General features: G+C 41.2%; 1 protein-coding gene across 3 annotated transcripts in view; it reads right to left on the reverse strand.

Moving 5' to 3' along the window:
* Positions 1-5,133: 5,133 nt before the first annotated feature.
* The window catches only part of LOC131086579 (VPS10 domain-containing receptor SorCS1), a 257,794-nt gene continuing 235,889 nt past the window's right edge, over positions 5,134-27,038 (reverse strand). The window contains exons 21-28 of one of the 3 annotated variants that reach the window (XM_058029651.1): positions 26,743-26,866; positions 25,652-25,764; positions 23,164-23,295; positions 13,834-13,933; positions 10,445-10,550; positions 10,120-10,280; positions 8,532-8,650; positions 5,134-7,244 (exon numbers count right to left, since the gene is read on the reverse strand). In XM_058029651.1, coding sequence (XP_057885634.1) covers positions 7,188-7,244; positions 8,532-8,650; positions 10,120-10,280; positions 10,445-10,550; positions 13,834-13,933; positions 23,164-23,295; positions 25,652-25,764; positions 26,743-26,866 — 912 coding nt within the window. In that variant the 3' untranslated portion in view covers positions 5,134-7,187. The remainder of the gene's footprint in view (positions 7,245-8,531; positions 8,651-10,119; positions 10,281-10,444; positions 10,551-13,833; positions 13,934-23,163; positions 23,296-25,651; positions 25,765-26,742; positions 26,867-27,038) is intronic. The other 2 variants (XM_058029653.1, XM_058029652.1) reach the window with 2 other exon arrangements.

The raw sequence follows: 27,038 nt of genomic DNA on the forward strand, positions 1-27,038 counted from the left end.
GTCTGATGCCAAATTCTGTATGAGAATGGGCCTTGATAACTCTGATGGACTCTCAAAGCTGGGCCTGTAACAAATCTTTTAAACTCCTGCTCTTCAAGGAAAATAAAGCCTTTTTAGCTTTTAGGAAATTATGACCAGAATTCACACAAGGAGTCCTTTGTATGTGTATAAAAGTCTGTTTCAACTGTGCACTTTGCAGTACTCTTCAAAAAAAGCACTCAGATATTCAAAGATGCCAAAATCAAAGGCAGCCTAGTGTCCAGTTAATCCAACCAGCAGGTGTCTATAGATAGCTGGGGGAGATTCTCTGCAGACATGATGTTAATGCTTTCTCAGACATCATCTAGTATGAAAGGAAAAAAGGATAAAAAGGGAAGCTTTAAAAATTGTTATTATTACATTTGGTTACTATTATTATTATTATTATTATTATTATTATTATTATTATTATTATTATTATTATTATTATTATTATTATTATTATTATTATTTCCCCAGGTGTTCAAGTCCTAGCTTCCCCATAATTTTTGTATGTTTTTTCTTAATATGAGTGAAAAGACCAAGATCTGAAAATGGCATCCAACCTCAGAGCTAAAAATACTCATAATTTCTCCTTGCTACCTATTTTTTTCCTCAGGAGTAAAGGTTGTCTTTTTCTGCAAGTTTTTGAAAATTGCATGTTAATATGCTGATATGCACAATGCAGAAATCAGAATATCAAAAGAGAGCCAGTATAATCTATTTTTTGCATCCAGTTCAAACAAGTCAAAAAGAAATATTGTCCACCTTCTTCACTATCATCATAATTAAAAAGGATAATTAGAAGAAATATTATAGAGATGAAGGAAAAGTTGAAGTAAAACAAAGGATGGAAAGGTAAATTTCCTCTCCCTGAAACCAGAACTTTGAAATTAGGAAAAAAAATGGTGCAATAATCAACGGGAAAGGAATCATTGCTTTAATTAATTAAAAAGTTTAGAGACAAAATAGATTCCTATGGATGGGTCATAATTTCTTTTTTGATAAGAGCTGCTAAATCATAGCATCATATCATATATCCTATATCATAGCATACACTGAGTGCTTGGGGACTTCAAGCAGCAAAGAGTTGCTGAAAATAACCCAGTGTTTATTTTCGCCTGAAGTGAAGTCCAATAACCCTGACAGTGCCTGAGAAGAAACAACTCTTCTTGCAACTGCATCCAAGGGCCAAGACACCTTAAAATCTGCTGTAAATGAAGTGCTTGTGATTTACCAAGGCCATGTGGGCTCTCTTTGGGCATCCTCATGGAATGAGAGGAAGCAGCAGCAGTGTGCTGAGCTTTCAGGTCAATGTGGTGTGAAAACACAGGGAAAAAAATAACCCAGAAGTGCCAAAGGAGTCCGTGTGGATGCGCAGGTCAGCCCCTCTGAGGGAGCAGTGCTGGCACTCTGACCATGGAGTTTTCTCTGCAGCACATCCAGGCTCATTCACGCCTGCTGGCTCTGGCCCTGCTCCAGACCCAGCTAAATGTGATGACAAGTGAGAATCATAACCCAACTGCTGATTTTGGGACTGCAAGTGAGGAAGAAAAGCCTCTGGACTCACACAGGGCCTCTCTCTTGTCCATTAAAGAAATGTTTTTCAGAGGGTAAACATCCTAACTGCTTTTTGTGGGTTTGAAAATTTCCTTCCTGAGCTGTAGATTATTTTGGGATCAAACTGTCTTTCATCCAGTGACAGTCAGGAGTGCCAGGGCCTCTAGTCACTAATGGAATATCAATAATTGACCAGATGGTATTCCTGCAAGTTCATCTATAGTGGAAAAAAACTTTTATCTGTACAAGCCAGTGCAGCAACAGGAGAGAACCTACACGAATAGCCCACTACAAAATTATATGTAAGAAATCAGTGTCTCAGAGACCAGTCTGTCCAGTCCTGTGGCTCTGCAGCAGGGGCTGAGGTAAAATTCTGGTTCTATTTTTATTATGGCTTCTTCTGGACCTCTGGAGAAAGCACTTTCCAGAGACAGACAAAAGTACAGCTGTTCAGGGATTGCAGCCCTGGCCAAACAGCTTCACCTCACTCATAAGGACACAGAAGGAATGGAAGAAACCTCAGGTTTTTGCTCTAGACATGTTGTAGCTTCAGGGTAGCATGAAGGAGGATTACAGTGGTTTGATTCTCACACTCTGTGCAGGACTAGGCAAGTGGGGAATGTGGGAGAAAGTTACTTGCTGTGAAACATGGCTTACACCATCCAATTCTCAACAGTGCTGGATCCCATGCACTCACCCCATGTGACATCAGGCAGGGATCACTTCGAGTGAGCAGTCTGCTCCAGAGGTTAAGGAAGTTTCCAGCTCCAGCCAAAATGTCAAGAGCAGGATCTGCACTGAAACTGCCTGAGTCCCAGGAGGGACCCTCAGCCCACCAGGAGAGACCATGGGGACATGCTGCAGCCCAGACCCTTCTGGGGCGGAGACAAAGGTTCAGCCCCTCACTGCAGGGAATCCAACAAGGATGTTCCTCTCATGCAGGCAGGGTTAACAGTGAAGGTTTTCTCCCTGAAAACACTCGGTGACATTACATTTAAATGCGCTGCATGCATTATTCATCTCTTAGCAGCAAGCAGCCAAAGCAGAGGCAGCTGTCAGTCCAATTCTTGTTTCAGAGCTCTGCCCTACAGCTGCCTCATGGGGGGCACAAGAAGGAATGACGAGGTCCATGGGACCAGTGGCCCACGCTCCTGGGCTGGGGAGCAATTATTTGCAAGGGCAGCTGCAGCCCCAGAAATGTCACCACACCAAGCTTTGGTTAGGAAAGGCTGGAGGAGGAATTTGTTTCATGGAGGGAGGGTTTTTTCTTGCATCTGTGCTGTATGAAAGACAGGCAATCCTGCCTCTCTTCTCAAGGGTTTTGCTACAGTCCTTCTCTTGCACCTTTGTCTCTCAGGGCTTCTCCATAAAAAAGTCAAAATTTTGAGATTCTGGTTTATTTTCTCTAGTGTAGAGAAGGTCTGGTTGAGATCCACTCAACAAAATGGCCCAAGATGACAATGTGAGACCCAACCTGCAATTGCTGCCAAGGTGCACACAGCACCTAGCACAGGGTGGATGCAAACAAGAAGAAATACATCTTGAAATCCTCACACTGAGAAAAAGACAACACAGATTTCCTTTACATCCCTCTTTCAGCACAGCAAGAGAAAGCCATATTCTCCAGTAGGAAAAAAGGGAAAAGAAAAAGCTAAAGTTAAAATTGCAGATGAAATATATCTCTTAGGCTAATGAGTTGGTACATGATAGCACTTTGATCTTATCAATTAGAAAACAATCTGACTTCAGTCTTTTCTTCTGGGTATTGTGGTCAAGATCATAGCAACACTCAAAATAAAAGGATCTGTTTTAGCTCAAGTATTATTTATTCTCATGCTTTATGATTCTGTTTCATGGAGAAATGCAGAGACAGCATCTCATTAACTGAAGGAAAATAAAGTTTTCTTTTTCAACGCCATGAACATGGTAGCTCTGCAATCAGGGGTAATGTTTAAAACACTGAATGTACCTAGAGATATAATGTGACAAGGAAACTTGTCATGCATTCAATGAGAGGTGACAGCACACAGATAAAATACTAATCCCTTGTTATCAGCTCTGGGAACCACACTAAATGCAATTGTCAGAAATTCTTAGCAGAAGTTGACAGGACCAAGACAGGGTTCATTCAGGGTCACTGGAAATTCCTGCTTCATTTGCATTAGCACTTTAGCAAGTACTTCAAGAGTCCTGCTCTTCAGAAAGAGTTCAAGCAATCAAATAGTCACATATTAAGAGCAAGCAATTGTTTGAGACCCAAATCCCCAAAAGTATTTGAACACAAATAACTACTGATTTTCAGGAAAAGCAATCCAGCATCTTTGCTCAAATGTCCTTCTAGGTGGAGAAGTATAAATTTCTCTGAAGCCACTATGTCTGTCTCATCTGTATGCTAAGATGACAGTAGAGAATCAACATCAAATTAGGAAAATACTTTATTTGACTTTTTAATCATATTTTAACTCTCTACTCCTTCTGACAAAGAATGATGAACTTTTTTTGTTCGCTCAAGGGAAGACAACATCCTCAGAGAAAATTCATATTGGATTTTGTAAGTATTTTGTATTCTTTGTTTACTCTCACAGTGTTCATCCATTAGCAGTGAATTACTGTGTTGTTACACAAACCAGAAAACAACTACAAATAACAATCAGTCTCTGCCTCAGGACACACAACAAGCTGAAGAGAATGTTCTGAAAATGCTGTAGAGAGATGCTTGCCAAACCAGACTTACTGTTTATGGCCAGAACAGATGCCTGCAAATTGAGGTGGGTACTTAAACTATTAAAGCAGATTATGGCTTCACACACCTCAGTGAGTCACCTGCACTGTGGCCATTCCAGCCTGAGTGGAGGAGGCTGCAGTGTCCACTTGAACATTCTAGGCTAATAATTGTTAATTACACTGGGGTGTGCCCAGGACTGAAAACTGCTCCCTCCTGCAATGAGAAATCCCAGGACTCCTGGACTGGTATTGTGTCATACCACAGCCTTGGTTGTTGAGGATACCCAAACCCCACTTACGTGCACATATAAATTCAAATCCTGAGGTACATAAAAGAGCACTGAACCTGTTATAAGAGGTGGCTGCATCCTGAGTTCTGTTTTCTTCCTTTTTTTTTCTCAGCAACAAGCATCCAGTGCCATATGGCAAGCTGACAGAATCTTCCTAGGCTTCATTTTATTCACATGTAAATTAATCAGTAATGCTAATAATTCAGACTTTCCTTCATAAGTGCTGGCAGAAGCAGAGCCAAAAAAAATATATTTTAAAGGAACATTTAACAGAGACTGTATGGGGAAGGATAAGCATGGACAGGGAATGAAGCTGGGGTTCCAGGGAACTGCTCAGAGCCATTGCTTGTTTGGAAAGCAGAAAACCTGGGGACTGAGAAAGTCACCTTTATATTGGCATCTTCCTTCTAGGAACTTTATTCTCCCCCATTTGGGAATATCTATATCTTCTTTAGGTTATCAACTACCTCCTGTTTTAATATTGTTATTGACACCCATCAGGGATAGAGGCTAAAATGAGCAAAAAAACCATGGGCCTTGATTTAGAGACATAATCTGTTTAATAAATATGACTGTAAAAGCAATAAACAATAGCAATTATACATTACGCTACATTGTATTTAACGAAAGGGAAAAAAAAGATGAAAAAGTACATCAAAAAAAGTAATTTTAAAATTAGAAATAGTTCCAACACTATAAGAAAACTTTTTGATTGGCTTACTATAAAAATAAGTCGGCTAATGTTGGACTTCAGTGGGGACTATTATACAGTTGCAGCCAAAACTTTCCCATCTTTCTTAAAGCTGTAGTTGCAAACATAATAGCAAAGCCATACAAACTGCTGTGTTTCTACCAGGCCTCAGAGAAACTGCAGAAGGAGGCAGAGGACTCTGTACTGTGATTATCCTTTAACTACCACAGGCCTAGTGTCCTTGGTATCATTTTTGTTTAGCCAGCAAGTGGGTTGATTTAGGTTTGTGCCCAGTTTGTGACTGAGAAATTCAAAGCCACCACCACCAAATCCCTGCCCTGGGACTCTGGGCCACACTTACCATGCTGATTTCTCCTGGTCTTGACTGAGGTTGCCATGGGCAATGTCTACTGAACAAAACCCATCTATGTCAGCAATCAGGGTGTCTCCTACAGGCGCCTCACCGATTATGGCCTCTACTTTTCTCCACCTAACACAGTTGGGCAAGTGTACACTGGTTACAGTATTTCTGTCTTTACACTCCAAACCAAAATCCTGGTGCAAGGTTTAATTATCTGAGTTGGGTTGGAAATCAACAGGTGTACTGACCATGGGCTAGGCTTCACACAGCTATCCAGTGTCTTTGGAGGACTTGTTTGAGATGTGCTAATCCTACTTTCCTGCTGTTCCCTTGCACAGTCTGTGTGAACATGTCCTACAGCCTCATTTCCACATGCAGGGTAAGATACAAGCTTGAAAGTTGCTAATAAGAAATCAAGTCTTGTGTAAGAGTGGTCCTGTGGTACTGAGGCTCAAAATGCACGGAAACAGTCCCAAGCCAAATTCTCCCTTCTCTGCCCACAGTGGCAGGAGCTTGCAGCCCTGCAACCAACGGGGGTGCCAAAGAAAGCCACTGGAAAACTGTGCACAGACCTTTCCCTGCTCCCCAATCTATGGACAAGGTGCATTTCAAAAAACTGACAGGCCTTTGGGTGACTCTGAAAAGGGAAAGATCTCCTGGGGCTTCCCCAGACAAATTCAGCCATCAGCACTACACAGAGCTGAGGGTGTTGCTTTCTCTCAGCCAAAACTGAAGGTGTAAGGCTGGCACAAAGTACAGTGAGTTCTTGCTGGCAATAACCTCCTGCCTGTAATGCATGCTTGTTCTGTTCTGTTCAGGGTTAGGAGGGAACATTGCCCTCCCATGGCACTGCCTTGGTGTGAGCAGGCTAAGGAAGCTCTTCAGGAAGGAGCCTGGCCTCGCACTGGCATCACCCACACTCACACTCAGCCTCCTCGCAGAGCGGGGCACGGGCAGCAGCTGCAGCTACAGGAACGAAGGGCAGAGTCCAAACAGAGAGATGAACCAGACTGACCAAGAATATTTTCAGTGCCTTAAAACTCCAGTGTGATTTTTGTGTGTCTGTGTGTCCTACGGAAGTCTGCTGGAGCGGTTACCCCTCCCGCAGCCCAAAGTGCTAAAGGAGCAGTTAAACCTAAAGCCAAGAACCCTAAACACTCCCTCCCACCTCCCACTGCCCCAGCCCTTCTCCCCACACATCCCAGCCCACCCCTCTCCCTAAAGAAGAGACCCCCCCCCATGCATATTCTTGGCCTATATCGTTATGAATTTTCTACAAATTAGAGACAGATCAGAAAAAAGAGAGTGAAAGGGTGAGGGGAAGGGTCGCAGGGGTGAATAGTGGTACCAATTCCTCTCCCCCCACCCCCCACTAAAATTGAACACCTGTACAATGCAGTTCCACTATGGTCTCAGTATAATGTCCACATGCACAGGCTTAAAGCTAAAAACCCTTTGTCATCTGAAGAATTAAAAAGTCCAAATGCAGTGAGATTTCCTCATTTTTTTTAGATACAGATGTTGGTGTCCTCAATTCAACCATTTACATAGGTAGGGATTTCTTTTGTGCTCTGGGACTCAGCAGTTGTGGAAATACTTCCTGTGGCAAAGAACAAAATAAAAGTCAGTAAATAACATGCATATTTAGTCAAGGGAGGCGCTTGCAGGTATCACCTTGATTGCCTTTGGGATTCAGCTATTCCAGACTGACACATTCTTTCCAGAAATATTTTCTTGTCATTCAAACACTGAAGATGATGTCCTGTTCTTTTGCTAATGAAGATGATTCACCCACGGTAGAGGGAAAAGCAGGAGCAGAGGGGTGGAGGGAAGGAGGGGTGGAGGTCCTCAGAGGAAATGTGTAACTCATTTGCAATGAAAAGGTGTTGGAGATTTCATAAATAACCTTAACCTTTGCATTTGCAAAAGAAGTGCCTAAACCACACTCATCCAGAAAATAGGAAAGTGAGGTTTTGTTGCCAGAGTTTGGAGAGAAAATTAAATGATGCAGGGACATTAATTCTGATTCCTCCAAGGCAGAATCCCTGAATGTTAGTCAAAGGTGATGGAAAAAAAAATGGTTTCTGAACAAGCATACAAAAGAGAAACACCCAATTACAGTCTTGCTTTGTTTTCCCAAAAGAAAGAAAACTCATTAGAAAAGAAATTGCTGATTTCCAGAAACAGATGAGGTGGTTGTATAGGAGAGTACCTTTGCACTTTCTATTCTGTTCACATCCAGGTCCAGACCTCCTCATTTTGTCAATGAGCTCTGATTCAGTTTTCTCATTCATCTCACTGACAGGATGGAAAAACACTCTTTGGAAGTTTGTTGGACTGATTCCTTTTGATACATAATTGAGTCTGTGTATCTCACACATTTAACTGATCGTGCAGTCACAGGTGCAAACCAAGGAGTTGTAAAGGGCCAATTTCTGGTGTAATGCAGTGTTCAGTAGCACAGCTGAAAAATATATAAAATTCTGTCTGTTATAGAAAGACAGAAATGCCATAGATGCACCAAATGAAAACTTCCCCCTAAAATTTACTTTTCATTTCTCTTATCCTGGAGCCTTCTAGGGTTTAAGTTTCCATCACCAGTAAGAGCAGTTTTGAAGGTACCTTGCACAGAGTTAGCAGTGACAGACCCTTGCCATTGCAGTCTGAAACTGCAGTTTGCACCTGTGAAAACATGAACCACCACCACTGTGTTCTTTTAGAAAGGGTAAGCCCAAAGCCCAAAGCTCACCCAATTTCCTGACTTGAAACTGGGTGTTTCTCTCTTAGCATCTTACAGCAATTTTGCCTTGGAGGTTTCTAGTGGTGAAAAAACAACAAGAACAAGAAAACCAAACATAAAAAAAAATTGTTAAAGTTTAGGACGCACCGCTCTGGGTCTTGGCTTGAAATCTCTTGGTGATCCACAGGCTTTTTGGAAGTCCTCTGTCCAGATTACCTTGGTTGCATTTCCTTTCCTTGGGCTCTGGACTGTGGCCTGAGGTTGCTCTGTATGGGGAATACCACATGGGAAGGTTTGTCTCCTCACTCCATCCTGTGTTCTGCTAAGCAGGGCTGTCCAGGTTCTGCTGATGAACAGCTTAAAAGCTTTCAATAGCTAAAACAATCTCCCTAATGAACAGGTTAGGAGAGATCAGCATTGACTGCAGTGGAGCTTCCAGCTTAGACATCAGTTTCATCAGAGCCTTTCTCCTTTTTCCTCCCAGGTTATTTCACAGGCTGCAATTTTAGCACATCACACTCTCCCTTTAATTGTCCTTTTCCTTGTTCCCTCTCTGCAGCAGCCATGACTGCAAGCCTGCTTTGGCAAACACTCCAATAGATTTTAGGAACATCCTCAGGTGAGATCTAAGGTTTGTTTAGGCTGATGAAACTGTGCAAATAAAGAATCTCAGCTGCAAGTGTGCTTCACTCCTGCCTAAGTTGCAGAATCACAAAACAGTTGGGGTTGGAAGGGACCTCTGGAGAACATCTAGTCCAACCCCCTGCTAAAACAATTTCACCTAGCGCAGGTTGCACAGGATCACATACAGGAGAGTTCTGAATATCTCCAGAGAAGGATAGTCCACAACATCCCCGGGCAGCCTTTTCTCTTTAATTCCTCTAAAATAGGTGCATGTCCTTATTTGCAGGGGTACCTCCAGTCTGGACCTGCAGAATTGTCACCTTATGATACCTCCAGTCTGGACCTGCAGAATTGTCACCTTATGAATGAAGCTGAGCATTGCCTAAGCAGTCCTGGCTTTAGCAGAACATCTCTCCAGACTGAAACCTCCCTGCTCTGTCCCAGTACTTCTACTGTAGCCAGGGTAACAGAAAACAGACTGATCCCAGAATGTACTGCCCAAATCTATTCATTTTAGGTCCTAAAAAAACCCTGCTTTTGGAAATAATCAAACACACAGGCCTGTGGGAGAAGTCAGCCTGAGGATAAACCCAGCTGTCCAATACTGAGATCCCAGGTTTTACTCAGTTTATTTGGGAATCAGCCAGACTAACATTGCTGCTGGCAACAAGGTCTGGCACAGTATAAAGATCCCAGCAGTCAAAACATCAGCAGATATTTAGCTTTTAGATATTACTTACCGAATCACCTGCTCACCTCCATGCTCCAGGTGAGCTTCATCAGTTCTTCTGGCTATGGGGCTTAGCCCCACAACTATATCAGCCCCAACAAAATAAATTACATTGCCAGCAGGTTTTTTTTGAGAAGGGGAGGGGATCTACGTAGAGCAACTAGGAGAGAGAAAAAGCCTAAAGTTGTTCCCCTCCCTTTCATCACATGGCAGTGAGGGAGAGGGAAGAGTTAGAAGGTTTCCTGTAGCAAAACTAATGTTGCAGCAGAAGAGAACGGGAGGAGGATTGTGCAGGAATATGGGAAGAGGGGAGGCTGAGAAAAAGGTTAGCCAATTATAAGTCGGAGTCTGACCAGTTGCAGGATGCTGCAAGTTATTTACCTATGGGGTGGACTTCCAACTTCTCATCTACTAGTTGCTCAGGGCTCATCAGCTCCCTTTGAGGGACATTAGGTATGTTTTCCCTCTGACTGACTGGACTGACCATCTCTTGATCTTTTTCATTCTGCATCTGTGCATATATATTAAGGCCAGGAATCTTCCTAAAACATTAACAGAAACCATCATTGTGTGATACTCTGGCAGATGATGTAGTATCAGCTTTTACAAACCAAAAAACAACTCTTTCAGAAAAAGAAAACCCAGCAAACAAACCCCAAACACGTCAGTGAAAGGCAGCAAGGCAGTGGCTCAGGGAAGGTCATACCTTTTGAACTTGTAGATGATGAACACAGCTAGTCCCACAAAAACAACAGAGAGGAGCATCAGCATGGCTGAGCCACTGTGACTGGGAGTGAGGTCCACCAGGGGAGCTGCAAGAGAGGAGAAGGTTAGAGCCACCTCAGCCTGAAGTGAAAGCTGCTCCCTCCAGAAATACAGTTCATTCTCCCCTCTTACTGCACTTGCAGCAGGTCTGCACATCTCCTGGGCTTCTCTCCCTTTTTAATCCACCTGGGAAGAAACCCAAGTTCAGATCACCTGTGGTGCTCAACATACCCCTTGATGTGAAGTTCCACAGCTTTCCCTTTAGAGCACTTTCTTTCAGATTCAAGAAAAAAACCCAGAACACATCAAAACCAATCTTAATTAAAGAGCCTCTCTGTATTTCTCCTCAGAATTTTGCTTACCATCTTGCCACAACCCCTCCCAAAACAAGGCCACCCAACCCATCCAGAAACATGGATTTCCCAGAAACACAAAGTGAATGGTATTAAACAGAGCTTCCATCACTCTCACACACGTACACAGGAAGGCAGTGAGCCTCCAAGCAGTTTCACATGGACGAGCAGAGGAGTCAGTTGCTCCTGCAGACAGACACAGGGCTCCAGCTGTGCCCCGACAAGGAGCAAACACATCCACACACAGAACATGGCCCAGGTAGTGCCCTCCTCTGCAAGGCAGGCAAACTCAACTTGAACTGCTGCCAAACACATCCTCCCCCTCTTGCACCTCTTCACATGCACTGAACAGACCCCTCCTAAACCTGAGCCAGAAGACACAATGAAAAAGGCTCACACAAGCAAAAGCACACACATCATATGCACATGTATTTTCAGCTTCACACCCAGACTGATAAATCCAAAATTTACAAAGAGAAGTGAAAAATCTTCCTCTTCCCACATCTAGCAGAATCCAGAACGAAAGGACCCATTATTATGAATTCCTCACACATCTCCACTCTGTCCCCTCTCCATCTGTGTTTTGTGGGTCTCTGCAGCTCTGTGGGATGACAAAGTGGCTCTCCAGCCTATTCAGATTCAGCATCACTCAATGTTCCTCTCTAATGCTGCACTGAGAGCCTAGTAATAAACAGCTATTTAACTGCTTTGTGAGGAATATTGGCATGTTTTCCTCTGCCTTAGAGTTGAAGTTGTTGTCTGTTGGGTTGGGGACATTGGTTTGTTTTCTTATCTCATGAGAAGAAGGAATGAACATGATGAATGAATCACAATCTGTTGTCTATAATTGCCATAAATTAATCCTTCCTCCAGTGTGGTCTGAACAAAGAAGAAAGAAGTCTGGAATGTGCTGAGGCCAACGCCTGCCATTCTTCTGTGCTCCAGGGAATGCACTCACTCACACACAACACACACACAGACAGAGACTCATTTCTACAGGCTCTGCTTGAATGTCCACTCCAAGTTATTTTAGATACCTGCACTTTTGCTCCCTGCAGGTCCCCTGCTGCAGAAAATGCTGCTGTGCATGGGCAGGCACACGCAGAGGGGAACATAAATGTGCACCTAGGCATGCATCATAAATGTCGGTGTACACAGATATCTGTGTGTACCCTTCCAAAAACACATTGAGCTTTGTGGTTCAGCCAACTACAGCCCATAGCTACCAGAGTCCAACACAAAATCACTGAAAAGGCTGGGAAAGAAGGGATAACATAGCCTAGAGCAGCACCTTTGGGAATGTGCATCCCCTGGGACTGTGTTTTCCAAGGGCTGCTTCTGGCATTGTGCTGTGTTCCAGGTTTCCCTGATTCATTTTATTTAATTTTTTATAAAAGCTTGGATTTACAAAGGCCAGTTCTTCTTATTTTCTAACAACCAAAACAATAGGTTTCAGCAGAGAAGTAGTCTCTCATGGCTCTGTGTCAAATTTTGAACTATTCACAAGTTTTGGTGTCATGAAACTGGGCCTTTTGCTTAGATGGAGAACATCTCCTCTGCAGCTTGTTAAGGAGACATAATCCCTCAAAGACCTCATAGTGGATGTTCTCTGGGTTTTTAATACATAGTTTGGCCATCCAAGCTCATTTTACATTCTTCCTGAATCCTGTTTCTGCAAGAGACAAAATCCTACAGGGTTCATATAGGACACTGTGAGTCCAGTTACAGCAATCACTCAGCAGTGGCTTTGAGAGAGTACAACAAAGCTTGCCCCTCTTTGTACAACAAAGAAAATAGTGTTTGCATCTGTTATGGACTAAAAGTACTCCTTCCTAGTGTCTGTGTGTAAATACAAATAAAAACATGCATTTTTGTAAAAATAATGAACAATTGAATGTAACTCCACTTTTGAAGCTGACATTATATGCTTTTGGTTCTAACTTGTCTAACAATAAGTATCTGGCCATCTGCTCCACAGATAATGGAAAGCAGAAGCATATACCAATATTCTCAGGACAGATATTAGAAAGCTCTGCTCAGGAAAAATGAAATATTAGAAACCCCAGGCCTTTCTTTTGGGGGAACTTAAATGCAGTCACATTACACTCTTTCTTAATAGTCTCTCTTTTCTTACTGCTTACAAGACAGCATGTGGACTGACACCTGGTTAGGAAAATCCATTTATACCACAAAAAGTTTTTGGAGAGGAGTTTGCTGGTACAAATGAACTGAGGGTTTAAGTTTGCAAGTTATCAAAAGAAGCTGATCCGAACCGATCAGAACTATCAGCAGTGCCTGGGGAAAATGAACTCCTAAGAGTGGGGATTGGTTTGTTCATCTCTTGTGAAGTAGGACCTGTGCTGTGAAATGGGGTTTTAGCATGCAGAACAGACAGTGGCATATGTAATTAAATCTCAGGGCTTTGGAGATTACTTGTTTTGAAATAGGATCAGTTAAGTCTCAAACTGCCTGATCTTATTTTTGTGCATATCTATATTGATTCTAGTCTTTCATACTGCTGAACAACTTTTGAGCAGTGTTAAGTTGCTTTGAATGTTTGTTTTGCTGACTCTAGAATATCTGAACATATCCAAGGCTAGCAGGTAACCTTTGCACTGTGGGACCCAGGCTGAAAATGCCATGGTGCTGCTTAGCTATTGAATATTTCAGAGATAACCAAGAAATACACACTTCTGCTGCTACTTATACCACGTTTCCAAAAAATCAGTAAATTCTTGCACCTAGGAAAACAAAAGGATTAGCTGTAAATGCAAAAGCTACTATATCTTTTTAGCATGATATAGAAAGGTGAGGTAGAGAAGACATTTTAATGTCTACTCATATACTGTGTTGTTATAGTGATATAAAGATAAGAAATGTTTAAAATACAGCTGATGGCACACTACTAGCATTGATGTATTGCTGGCTGTGCTACAGAGCAACACAGAAGGCACACACAGAGAGAGAGGATACTCACCTGCTGTTAAATGGGCAGCGTGGACAAGGATTCGAACTCCTGGCTTCAGCTCAAAATGGACCAGGTTTTGGTTCAGTTTCTGGATCAGTGTTTCTGAAATCTGGGAAGGAAAAAAGGCAACAAATAACCAACCAAACAAAGGCATTTGCTAATTTGTTTCTGCTGGCAAAGCACAGATTTTGCAGGCTTTCTGAGCACAGATTGCTATCACCTCACAATGGAGGATTTTGGACAGAGTGGTTTGTGTATGGTCAGCACTGACTGAGCAGCAAGGTGTCCAGTCACACCTCTGTGAGAACAGCCCAGCTGCAAAAGGGAACGGGCCCCAAAGGAACATTCCACCCTCATGTGAAAGTGGCCACAGGACCAGCATCACATCAGTGAACTCATTCACTGTTTCAAGAGAAAATGAACTTTTCGGTTGTTAATGAACACTTGCTCCTAATAAATAACTTTTTGCTTTTTGAATGGCCAGTTCCATGCTCTTAGAGGATGTTCATAACATGGGATACACCTGAATAAAAATTAATGGTTTAGATCCTTGCCACAGCTTGCAGTTAATTTTCAAGTTCTAAAAGCAAATTTCATTTCATTCAGCTCTGAGATTTAAGACAGCTGCTCCCTAATCCTTAAATATGTACCAGAACCAGCTTGAATCTGGAAGTGTTTACTGACTACAGAATGTGGCTTAAACAAAATGCATGTTCCATTTCTCCTTCTGCGTTGCATTTATAACCCACTCTCTTTCATGGGGGAGATATTCCACAGAGCTTTCAGATCACCAGATTATCTTTCCATAACTGGTGACATCAACAGAGCCCTAGCAGAAATGAAGCAGATTATTCCTCCTTTAAGGACACAACAGAAAAGATGAGCATTTGCTGAGATAAGACCCCATGAAATCTGTATTTGTACAGTAAAGGAGCCAAACTGGTCCAATCTGTTGGCAAACATGCCTTTTTTTAAGTCAGTTTGTCCCAATATGCACAGATCCACTTTTTCCACACCACACTTCATTACATGCAAGAAGTGTCAGGCATGTTGCCATTAAAAACATAAAATCCAGATAGATTAATCAGGGAATGGAAGCCTACAGACATGGTGTTGACAGCTTGTTGCGTGTCTTTTGTATGTTCATTTGCTTGACATTTCATGTATTTCACATTTTCTTACAGCAGAGATCAATTTTCCAATTGAACAGTCACAGTTCTCCAGGTTGGCTTATTAGGGAGAGGTGGTTGGAAAACTGGAAACACAACATCCCCCATAACCCATAATAAGCAGTTGATGAGAATGTGTTTTTATAACCATACCAGGATCAAGTGGAATCATATTCTAGTGCTCACCACTTAATTCAATTTGTTTTAAATAAATCCTTATTCCTTCTTGTAGATTAATGAAAAATTGTCAGAAAAAGAACATTCCAATAATTTTTACACCATTTTTTTCATGTTCTTCATTTTTGCCTGGTTGAGCTATTTCAGTAAATTCTACCCAGATATGATTAGATGTTCCTTGGCTATCATTCATCACAGTATGAGATTTATATGCTTCTTTTATTTTTTTAACATTCTTAATGGTTCTTTCAATACTCTTGGCTCGTACACTTCATTTCTGGCTGCTGATCACTTCAATATGTGCCTTTGGTCCAATATCAATTTGGCAATAACTCTTACAGGCATTTATTTATATTTTTAAATATATCTCTTTAAAGTTACAATTTATTTCATGGATGCCAGAATGAGCAATAAATATATTTCTTCCAATAGCAAGAAAAAAATACCACCTGCATTCAAAGAGCCATCTGTTGAGCTCAGAGCAGCAGGGATGGTGACACAAAGATGTGCAGTACATGAAGAATGCCTGGGAAGCAAATTATAGCCCTCTTTAAGGATTTGAGCATATTAATAACCAAGATTGGCAACTATAAAAAGTTTTTCATCTCTAAAACTAGAGCAACAGATGCAGATTGATATGGTGTAAGCCAGGTACCTTAATGGCTCACGGAACTAATGGGGAAAGTATCATCCTGGCTGTATCCAGTCCTACATAAAACCTAACAGCTCTCCTCCATAACCCTGCAGGAATTTTCCTTTCTGCTCTGAGATCCTGATGCTGCTGGGGCAGCTGAGCCTCTTGGAGGAAAAAAAAAAAAAGGCAAATACAAGTCAGTAAACTAAAGAAAGGAGACAACCACATTGTGTGCCATTCCTCTTCAACACATTGTGATACCTGCACAAAATGGCAGGGAAAGAGCAGAGGTAAAAACCATACATGATGCCTTATATACAGCAGAGGCTTACTGTGAAATGTAACTGAGTCTGCAGCTAGCAAATGTGCGTGGCACTGGAGAATGCCTTCCTCAAGGATTTGGGCAAAAAATGGAAGAATGGGAGAATCTGGAGATAGTCAGCATGAGAAAGTACAAGAGATTTGGTTGGGCACTGGTGACTTTAGGGGCAGTGAGATCTCCCCTGGCCTCCCTGAAGGCTCCTGGGGCACTGAGTGAAGAGGCAAAACTGCAGCTGAGAGGGGCTGTGGCTGATGTGTGAGAGAAAAATCAACAGGTATTCCTCTGTGGAGGGCCAAGGGAAAGGAAAAACAGGAAGGGTAAAGCAGTAAGGAAAAGGAAGAAAGACAGAAAGAAAGAGTCACAGCTGAAGTTTATTATTACTGTATTCTTTCTTACTTGATTATGAATGAGGACTTCATTGTATAACATCCTGTACAAATTCATCTCAGACTAAAATAATTTTTGCCTGAGACCATCAGTGTCTCAGCAGAGGCTTGAAACAGCAGTAACTGTTCCAGGACTACACACAAAGTGTCAAAACTGGCAGCAACACTGTTCATTCCGTGCAGAGTATAAAGCATATTTCCTTGGCATGATTAATTACATGTTCTCCCAGTGGCTTTTTTGTGTACAGCTTTTTTTTTTTTTTTCTTTGCCTTGGTCTTTATGGAATCTGAACAAGTGAAAAAAGTGAGTAACAGCCTAAGATCTTCAAAAGTTCCAGGAATTCTAGTGAGAATCAGACATCAGTCTTCCTCAGGCAGCTCTGGAGATTCCTGACACACACATCTGAGGGAAGAACAGATGCTTTCAGATGTGTTTTTAAAATGTTTGCTTGTTCGGTACAATATTTTCATTTTTCTTTATGTAGAAAACAAGATTCTCTTCAAAACAGACATACAGAGTGAAAATGCATTTCTGTACTCCTAAAAATGATCTGAAATAGAAACCATACATAATGGCCTAAAAAAAGGCAGTATTTGAGGTCAGTGAGCAGCATGCATAAACCTCAAGGGCCAAATTTTACATTGGGATTGGACACTGCCCTTCAAAGCTGGACCTGGCAATGTTTGTGGTCCTCACATGGTCCCAAGGGTGCACTGAGAGGTCAGTCAGGACATTTGCTTTGAGATTACAGAACAGACTCCTCTGCCTTCAAGCCTATTTCTAGCTCAGTTATCAGACTTTAATCTAGGAATGGTTCTGACTTGTTTGCAGTACTAATACAGTGTCTCTGAATTAAATTTCCACACAAAGACTGATCTCAGTTGTTGAGGTAATAAAAAGGTTTCAATGGTGAACATTTTGGGGTTTGTGCTTCCCTTTATTTCTGCACTCAAAAGAGATACCATGGATGCATTTTGGTTTAAAAAGCAGAAAAGGAAAGATCAAAGTACTTTGACCTGTTTCAAAAATAGCAATGCAACTCCAGTTGAACAGCCAGACCTTCATCAGGGGAACAGGTTGGCCTCAGGCCTCCCCCTCTTCATCACTCCCTCCCGGAGATGCAACTAACTTAGCTGAAGACAAAACTTCTTAGAATAGCAACCTCTTAATTTATAGTCTTCAAGAGTCTCTCTTGTGAAAATAATTAGCTTTCAAAATTAGTTTTGGTCCTTAACTGAGCCTCATTGACTTTATCTGCTTCATTTGCAGAATTAAGCATGATGTGCAAAAATAATTCAGTAATAGGAACTATTCTTCATGTATCATTTTTCATCAAAGGACACATAATGAATAATAATAACAGACAATTTGTGAATGAAAAAAAAAAAAGAGATTCCAATTTAAAAATGGAACAAAACAAAAATTAATTTGGCTGCTCTTAGCATTTTGTCAGATTTAGGACTCTAAAAGAACTATGTGAACCAAGAAGCAGAATTATCACTGAGAAGGGCATTTTCCCATATCTTTATTGACTTTTGAAACCCCTGGTGTAAATTATTTTAGACTAATTGAATGTGATTCAACTGTGCTAGTATGCACTAGCTAAGAATCTTGATAATTTTATAGATACTGTGTAAAGATCCTCAACTAATGAGTGCTACACTTCTATTCAATTCATTGAGCAAATCAATAAACAACTAAGGAAAGAATTAGGCACATTGATTTAGTAGGAAGAAACCTGAACCAACATTGGGAAAGTGAAGTGGGAGTCAGGGCCAATGTGGATTACTTTAAACTGTGCCACTTGCCCTGGATAACCTTGGACACTTCACATGGGGCCTCTAAAGCTTGCTTGCCTTAGCACTGAAAAGAGCACAGGCACTGACTTCCTGGCTCCAGCAGGAATTTCTGCACATCTTTAATGGAAGATGCTAAATTCAAGCTGCTGGGAGTATCCAGGGACACTGTGAGAGCACGAGGCAGAGGATATTCCTGTGGTTACTCTGGGACAAGAATGGAACAGCAGATATGAACCCAGAGACCTGGACATTAAAGCCAGGATCCACTTTTGATGAACAAAGGCAACCAGAAACAGCCTTGAGAATCAAGGGCTGCTCTGTACTCTGAGCAAAAGATGAGGGAGAGAGGGCTGGTAGTCACGTGGCAGGAGTTAACTCAAAGGTATTAAGACAAGAGATTTACACAGCCTCTCCTACAGCACACAAAAAAGCTGGCTGAAGAAAAAAAGCCCCTGGTACAAGGTTTTTTGGTTCACATTATTCCATCCTCTCCTCATCTGCCTTTACTTCTTAATACTGGTCCAATCTCCCCTAAGTATCAGTGGAAGACGTGATCTTCATTTAAAGGCACAGATGTTGAAAAAAATCTCTCCTAGTAAACATTAGATGATTTACCCCATATATCAACCTCTTCCTGGAATTTAATTTCCAGGACTGATTGGCACAGTTTTCTGTAAGATTTGAAGGCGCCCTGTCATGATCTTGTTGCTAAAAGTATTTTGGTGATGGGAACACCTGAAATACATTAGAGGAAAGAAAAGTACTGAAAGCAAGTACACTGAAACACTAAAGCTTAGGAGGGTGGGCAAAAGAAAACCCCAAACTCTAAAATAAGATAGAAGCTCCATCAGCTGCAAAGAAGCAGATGCAAAACTAAATCTGCTTTACGGAAAGAACCCCAAGAGGTATATCCTTACAGCCTTCCTGAATGCCACTCTCAATGTTTTAAATTCACAAGAGGTATTTAATCTCTGCAGTTCATCACTGTCCATTTGATAATCAGTCACCCATGTCACTTCCCATCTCTTTGGCTGGATACAGATATTGGCCACAGCTGCAACATGTTGAGTACAGCTGGCTACCAACCAGCTGATGTTACCATTTGCCAAAGTCTCCATCGTGCTATATTGCTGAGAGCTCTTCTCAGAGGAAAGATTAATGGCCTCAAATGTCATTAACTATTTGCTCCTAGCCCTGTTTTGCATCCTTTTACAGTAATTTTGCATAGGTCAGTGAAAAGCACCCAAATGGAGAAGTAAAGGGAAATTCAGGATAACACTGAAACCTTTTCTTGATAGGAAAACATCACTTCAGAATTATCATGTACCTTCTGCTTACATTTCATTTTACTAAAATAAAATGCATTTGTTGTTTGAGAAAAAGCCCCCACTAGGAAACAACATGGAAAGAAGATAATTTGTGAAATGCATAAATAAAAGGTAACTCCTCAGAATCCTTCTACTGAGTAAAACCATACACTGAAATAAAGAGTAATCGTAACTGCCCTCCACTGAATTTAGATTACAATATTTTCCTACTGAAAATTCATTTTGAACTGTATTTGTGCTAAAAATAATTCATTGAAATGTTATTATTAGAGATTTGTCCTTCACTGAAGAAATTCGTGTTTATTTCAGATTTAGCAGATCTGAATTTTGTAATCATCAAATTCACCAAGCCCATCCATGAAGATGGTGTGACACCTGCATTCCAGCCCAAGTGGCAATTCTGGGTGGCTGTTTTTGCAAGATTTGGGATATTTCAGTGTTGTTGCAGTCATAGCATGCAAATCAAAGAACAGTGTTTGACAACTGCCAATTATTTCTACATTTTTAAGCAGGGTGGTAGTCTGCCCTCATCTACTGTTAAGTGAAGCAGAGCAATCAAATGACTCAATTAAAAAAGAAAAAGAAGGGGGGACAAAAAAGGACACAACATTCCTGTCATAAATACAAGATTTTGCAAATGTGTTTTGGGATTCTGCAGGATGAAAAGGCTTTTTGATTTTTAGGAAACTGTGAAGAATGACTTTGCACAGAAAGTGGAGTGGATCAAGCACTTTTTTTGTATTTATGTATTAGGTGGAGTTGTCCCATGTTGGACATTGAGAAACTTCCCCAGACTCCAATGCAGCAGGTTTTTTTGGCTGTCAACAGCAGTCAAACTTTTTAAAGGTACTTTAGTCTCCAATGGAAAATATTAGGAATGCAAAGTTCACATTTCTAAATGCAAACAGATATGACAATAATTGATTCTATGTATACATAAAAAAATAATATGGGACAATTGTATGAAAGTGATGCATCAAGTGAGGAAGAAAATTATATTTACCATCTAACCACAGTCTCAAAGACAGATGAGACATAAATGCACTGCCCTCATGGAAAACTGCATGGAAATGCACATTTGTCAAGTGAGACACTACTGCAGTCCCACTACTACTGCCCTACTGTGTTCAGACTCATAAAACATGAGTGGCACAAAGGAGTGTTATAGACTTTGATAAATGGGAAACCAAGACCTAGACTGTCAAGGCATAGTGGACATCTAAGTGCCTCTGAAATCAATGGGAATTATGTACCTGGAGACAAGTGGCTGGACAGAGGGACCTAAAAGTATGTTTACAAAGCCAAGTAAGTATGTATTAGATAAAAACAGGACAGCTTAATCCACCTCAAGGGGAAACAGCAAAATGTAAGCCTCCCATGGTTATTAAATATGAATGAGATTTACTGGTAAATGTGAATGTCCATGAAACCACATACACCCCTCATGGTTACCTATGGCAGAGCAGTGGTCTAGCTCAGGTGATGAAGAAAGGAACCTCTGTAATGAAGTGCTTCCTTAAGGAACCTTTTTCCATTGCAGTACTTGTGCAAACTATTCCCATTTTATTCCCTGCACACTTGGAAGTTTCTCTTCTAAATTAGAAAACATCATTCAGAACTGTGACTCCTTTGGGTCTGCACCTGCAAACTGGCAAGCTCACATATGTGCCTTTGAATAGCTCATTCCTTGCCCAGGACTACAAAACAGATTTCTATTCCTACCAGAAAAGAGCAAATGCATTAGAAGTACCTCAGAAGCAAGTTAAGCTTCTTAAGCTGCAGCCATCAAAAACTCCCAATACTCATCCCAGCAACTTCAAGCACAGGGAGAGGCTGTGGAATGAGCTCTGAGACACTTTGGGCAAAGCATAGAGAAGGATCACAGGCAAAACAGATGACAAAACAGGAGCAGTATCAGAATATGCTTCAGAGCAGAGGGCAGAGACTCCCTTTGTGGCCCTTGGGCAGTTCTCACAGAAAACCCCACCTTTTTCTACTAGAGTTACTAGGGAGAGGAATGCAGCACCCACAGACCAGAAAGAAAAACATTCTGACCATCCTGGGTTTTTTCAAAGAAAAGAGCTGGCTGCAAATGGCAAATAGTTTCTTTCTCCTCCAAAGGTTACCATTTGGACCCTGCAGGATGCCAGAGATGTTGATGGAGTTACACTGAAAATGACATTTCTTCCTGTCCATAAAAAGGGCCATGAGAGCACTGCCAGGGCTTCTTTTCTCCACAGTCACAAAGACTCTGTTTTTACAAGAGAGAAGAAGAGAGGCATAAAAAGAGGGAGAAAGAGAAGCTGCTGAGTGCCCAAAGGGAGCTGGGTCAGATGTAAATTTGAAAGTTTATGGACTAGCTTCCTTGCCAATTTATGAAGGAAGTGAGGAGAAGGGGAAATGAAGGAGAAAAGGAAGGAAAGATTTTGCAGAGCAGTAAATCTCCATTATTTTTTGTTTATTACATGGGTGGTGAAAATTTAAGAATGTCATTTGTCAAAAGAAGGAATGACAGCTAGAAATGCTGAGCAAGGGAAAGCTTCAGAATAGGAGGGACCTGGAGGTGTGAGGCTCACAGCTAAGTTAACATGGCTTGAGCCATGGACATGGAGTATGGAAGGCAGAGCTACAGTGGAGCTTCTCTCAGGGCCAAAGTTATCTTTGCCCCTGGAATCTGAGCTAATCAGCTGAGAGACAGCAAAGGAGCTATGGAACAAGAGAACACAGTTCAGTGGTGCACATGGCAGTGTTAGGTTATCAATTGAACTCGATGGCATTAGAGATGTTTTCCAACCTTAACAACTCTATAATTCTGTGTCATTTCAGGATTTTTGCTCAGTACAGTGTTTTATCTTTTAATTACAATCCTGCTAGGCCAATCTGGTTGGCAGGACCTTTTGGGCCTGCAGAGAGACAGAATCCTTCAGTCATCATAGCCTATTTCAGCTGTTCACTGAGAAAACAATCCACAGTGGCTCAGCCCCACTTCCAGCACTATGAAGAAGGCAGGCAGATTGTCCAATCCCATCCCTGCGCCTTAAACTAATGAACTGCCCAGGTTTACCACCCAGCTCTGTCCTCCAATGCTTTCTGAACCCTTGACAGTGTCATAAACTGTTCCACAGTTCATGTTGGCAGGAGCCATCCCCTAAATCATTCCTTCTTTCTTCCTGCTTCCATGTAGTAAACAGGACTTCTAAGGGAACACAAATGGGCATCTAAACTCCTAAAGACAGCTCCAAAACCTGTTTCCAATGCTGGAGAAAAAAAAAAAAAAAAACAAAAAAAACCCATCCAAAACAACCAACCAACCAACCCCCCAAAAAAACCAGAAACATAAAAAAAACCCCTAAAGAGGATGTAATGTGTAACATGTACCCCAGTGAATCAGCTGCATTCCTACCATAATTGCCAGTTTTTACCATACACAAATCCCATATAGATACAGAGATATATATCTCATTTATACACACAGACACAGAAATGCATAAACACACACTTCTCCAAGTAATGGACACGATACCTGCTCTAGGTTTGCTGCTGTTCTTTTTTTTTCGCCTGTGGCATCTTGATATGGTAAAATGAAGAGTTCAGCAGACGTGGGCAGGCCAGGGAGCACTGCAACCAGAACGTGCTTGCTGGAAATACCTGTAGCCTGATACAGAGAAATAATGGAGACAGCAGCAGTGTGGATGGCACTGAATGCTGAGAGCCTCTTCATTAAAGCATCACAGTACTTTCACCATGTATGGTGCATCTCGTACATCTTGTTGGCTGAAATTTTTAAGTTAGGACTTTAATATCCCTAATTTTGACACATTAGAAAAAATTCAGAAAAAAGTACCCTAAAGGTATTACTACCAGGGTCATCTCCAATCTCATGTTTCAGCTGATGCTACACAATCAGATTGCTGAGTTATTATCCAGAAAAGGATCTACTTTTGCCCTCGGGAAGTTTTGTTAGCCAAAGAAAGGAGAAACATAATTTGGTGAATCTTCCTCCATTGCCCTTCTGTTGTGAATTATCCACCAAAGGCACTTAAATCTCAAGGCTTTGATTTAACCTGAAGTTTTCAAGTGCTGAATTTAGTCAGTCACTTTTAAAGTGGTGGAAAAAAAGTGCCTTCAGATGCAAGGACAGATCACAGAGGCACCACAGAGACTCCCCTGCAGTAAGGACTTGGAAACCTCTCAGACATTAACTGCACCTAAATCTCAGGAATTCTTCTCCATGGTACTCCAGGAGCAAAGACATGAAGGAGTTGCTCATTGGAGGAAATGGTGGATGCAGGACAAAGGATCAGCAAAACTGATCATAAATCACCATTTTCTGAGTCTGTCCTGTGGATAACCTGAGTGTGACTGCTGACAGTCTGGGGAAAACCCTGTGGAGTCCCCTCCACCACACACCAAGGAAAAGCATCTGTCTTTGCTCCCTTTTTTTTATTTTGCTTTGTTTTGTAAAGTGGATTTAGGAAAAACCCTTATAAATATAGAAAGGTTTCTTACATTCTTTACAAGTATTCTGTGAAGCCAGGGCTTACGTTATTTGTGCTTGCCTAACAGGTTGCTTTAAGGTGTCAAGAAAGACACAGTATTGCCTTCATTTTCAGAGGCTGGGAACAATTTTTTTTTTTTTTTTTCAGAAGTGGGAGACAGTAATCAGAAAATCAATGACGCAAGCAAATAATTATGATCAAAACAAGAAATAGGATATTTTATGATAATATGAAATTATCCCTACTCAGAGTGAAGATCAGATTTTAGTACAGAACTATAATTTTGTAGGCAGAATTTTATCCTGGTCGGATAGTATTCTGTAATAAGAATATAATACTTTAATAAAAGTTCATAAAAATTCTATAGCACAGCTATAATTTCCTATTGAATTATTTAGTTATTTGACTCATTTTTATACCTTTTACTTAATTGCTGTAGAAATCTACTGGGTTTATCTTTAATTTTTACAGGAACTTCTCACAAAGGCTTGTTTAAGGTGAATCATCTAGCTATATAAAGATGGATAATTAGCTATCAATTTTTATTTTTTCAATCAAATAACAAAAAGACTCTGTGTTTTCACTGCTCTGCTTTTGGAACGTAGCCTTGGTACTGTGGTTTTACAATTCTTCTTTTTTTATGGTTTGGTTTTGCTTTATTGAGATGTTTTATATTCTGAAAATTCATCCTGAAGACAAATGAATCCTTGAATACTTGATACAGACATAAATATGTCAGAAGATAAAGCTCCAGAAAAATGCTCTTTTTTTCCCTTTCCTCGTGTCTTTTAACAAAATTTCAGAAAAAAATCTCAGAAACAATCCAGACAGTTTTGTGCACCTGATTAGTACAGTTTTTGTAGAGTTTTTGCACAGATGATGCCACAAATAACACTTAAGCTTGCTACTAGCATCAACAAGCCTTTTGTCCTTTCAATATCTGAGATTTTTTATTAAAAAAAAAAAACAGAAACACTATTTCGAACAATTCCTTGCACTATTTTTCTACTGAGCTGAGAAACCCCAGCTAACTCTTCTAACTCCTCTTACATCCTCAATTTCAAATGCAAATCTTCAGCTAGACTGGAATGTTTTTGTGACATTGTGTTCCACAGTTTAAGAAGGAACTTCAGAGAAAACCAGCATCCAATCCTGCCCTGTGAGACTCATTCCATATGAAGGACTTAAAGTACTTGCTGCGGTGTTCTTCTGCGTAGCAAAAATTGTTTAATTCTTGGTTTCACAAGTTTTCTACAGCATATTTGCAATTCCATTATAACAGTGTTGCTTTACACTGAAAGCTGACTCCGGGCACCAGATTGTGACAGGATGGGATTATTTCATCTGTCTAGAATTTAGGATGTTGGCCTCAAACACTGTCAATTCTCCTTTTCTGGGTGATGGAAACAAAGAGACATCTTAAGATAACAGCTAATCCAGACCTAATGAAGGGACAAATCAGGAACCATAGCCTGTTTTACCCTTGTAAAACAGGCTATGCACAGAGCTTACCTCCACCAGAGCTCTCTTGACTACTCTGCTGATGTCCCTTCTCCACTCTGGGATATCTGGGTTGTAGTCATCAAGGTTTGGAGAGAACGATAACCTCAGGGACTGAAATTTCTCTGCAGATACAATGGCAGAGTGGTGAGTACAGTCTGAAATGCCTTAGTGCCAAATGAAGGAGCAGAACCTTGTAAAACCTGGTGCAACTCATGTTTTGCTTAATCAATTTGCAGATGGTGCACAGACTGTGAGGAAATCCAGCAGTTCACCTGAGAGACTCAGTGAGAGATGTGGAGAATCTGGGAGATTCATCACTTGAGTGCCTTGGAAGGGAAAAAGTGATCAGTCCTCACTTGAGTGGATGAATAGCACTGCAAAGGGAGCTGTGTTGGGAATGTAAATTAATTGTTACCTTCAATTTGACTTCTGGAGCAGGCACACCCTGTGTAGGAAGCTGTGACTGGACTCTCACAGATGTGCCCAAACCTTAGAGATCTTAATTTGAAGGGAACAGGGATAAATATGGGGAAAGGACAAGCCTTAGAAAATGTACCTTATCTCTGTTGCTGTTAACAGAGCTGCCCACATTGATCACTATCAGCTAAAACTGGGATTCCCAGTGGGTTTTAGGCTCCATCTACACTCTATGGTATTTGTGTGCCCTAACTGCTTCTGACACATGAGAACAATGTCAAATCAGTGCAGATTTCTGTGCAGAGCTGCAGTACACAGCATTGATTCATCTTTCAAGCTGAGCAGCTTTTGTGTGAGTTAAGAGGCCTCTGCTGGCCAAGAAGGGGGAAAACCAGCTTACAAAATAAACTAACATTTTGACAATCATGTAGGATGATCAAAGAGTGATGGAGCACATGCAGAGGGCTCTGGGAAGGAGATCAATGTTCTGAAATCATGTCAGTCTGCACGAATGTCAATCAGTGGCCCTTAGAGATACTACACTGGACTGGTAACACTGGAATTCAATTTACAATCTCACTCGAAGCATTCTGGAATAAAGACCTCTTTTTACTGCCAGCTATCCTGGCTCTCTAAATGTTGACTATGAGTATCCTGTGTGAAATAAAAGGGGAAGAACTCACCATACACTGCAATAGTCTTTGTGTCCTGAAGAATGGTGTTTCCTGCTGAGACCTGAACAGTGATGGTGTTCATCCCTTCCACAGAAAATGTGAATGTGATGCTCCCTTCCAACGTGATCAGTGGCTGCAAATACATCATAAAAGGAAAAAATAAGTTAATTTGGCTGGAAAGGAAAAGCAAAAACGAGTTTGGCTCTCTAACCTATTGGGATGGTTTGGGGAGTTAGTTCCAGACTGGAAATTTCAGACTCAGGAGGGGCCCTGTGACATGACAGCTACTTTCCTAGGTAGGGCAC

Source organism: Melospiza georgiana, chromosome 8, assembly GCF_028018845.1.
Source record: "Melospiza georgiana isolate bMelGeo1 chromosome 8, bMelGeo1.pri, whole genome shotgun sequence".
In the NCBI taxonomy this organism is placed as follows: Eukaryota; Metazoa; Chordata; class Aves; order Passeriformes; family Passerellidae; genus Melospiza; species Melospiza georgiana.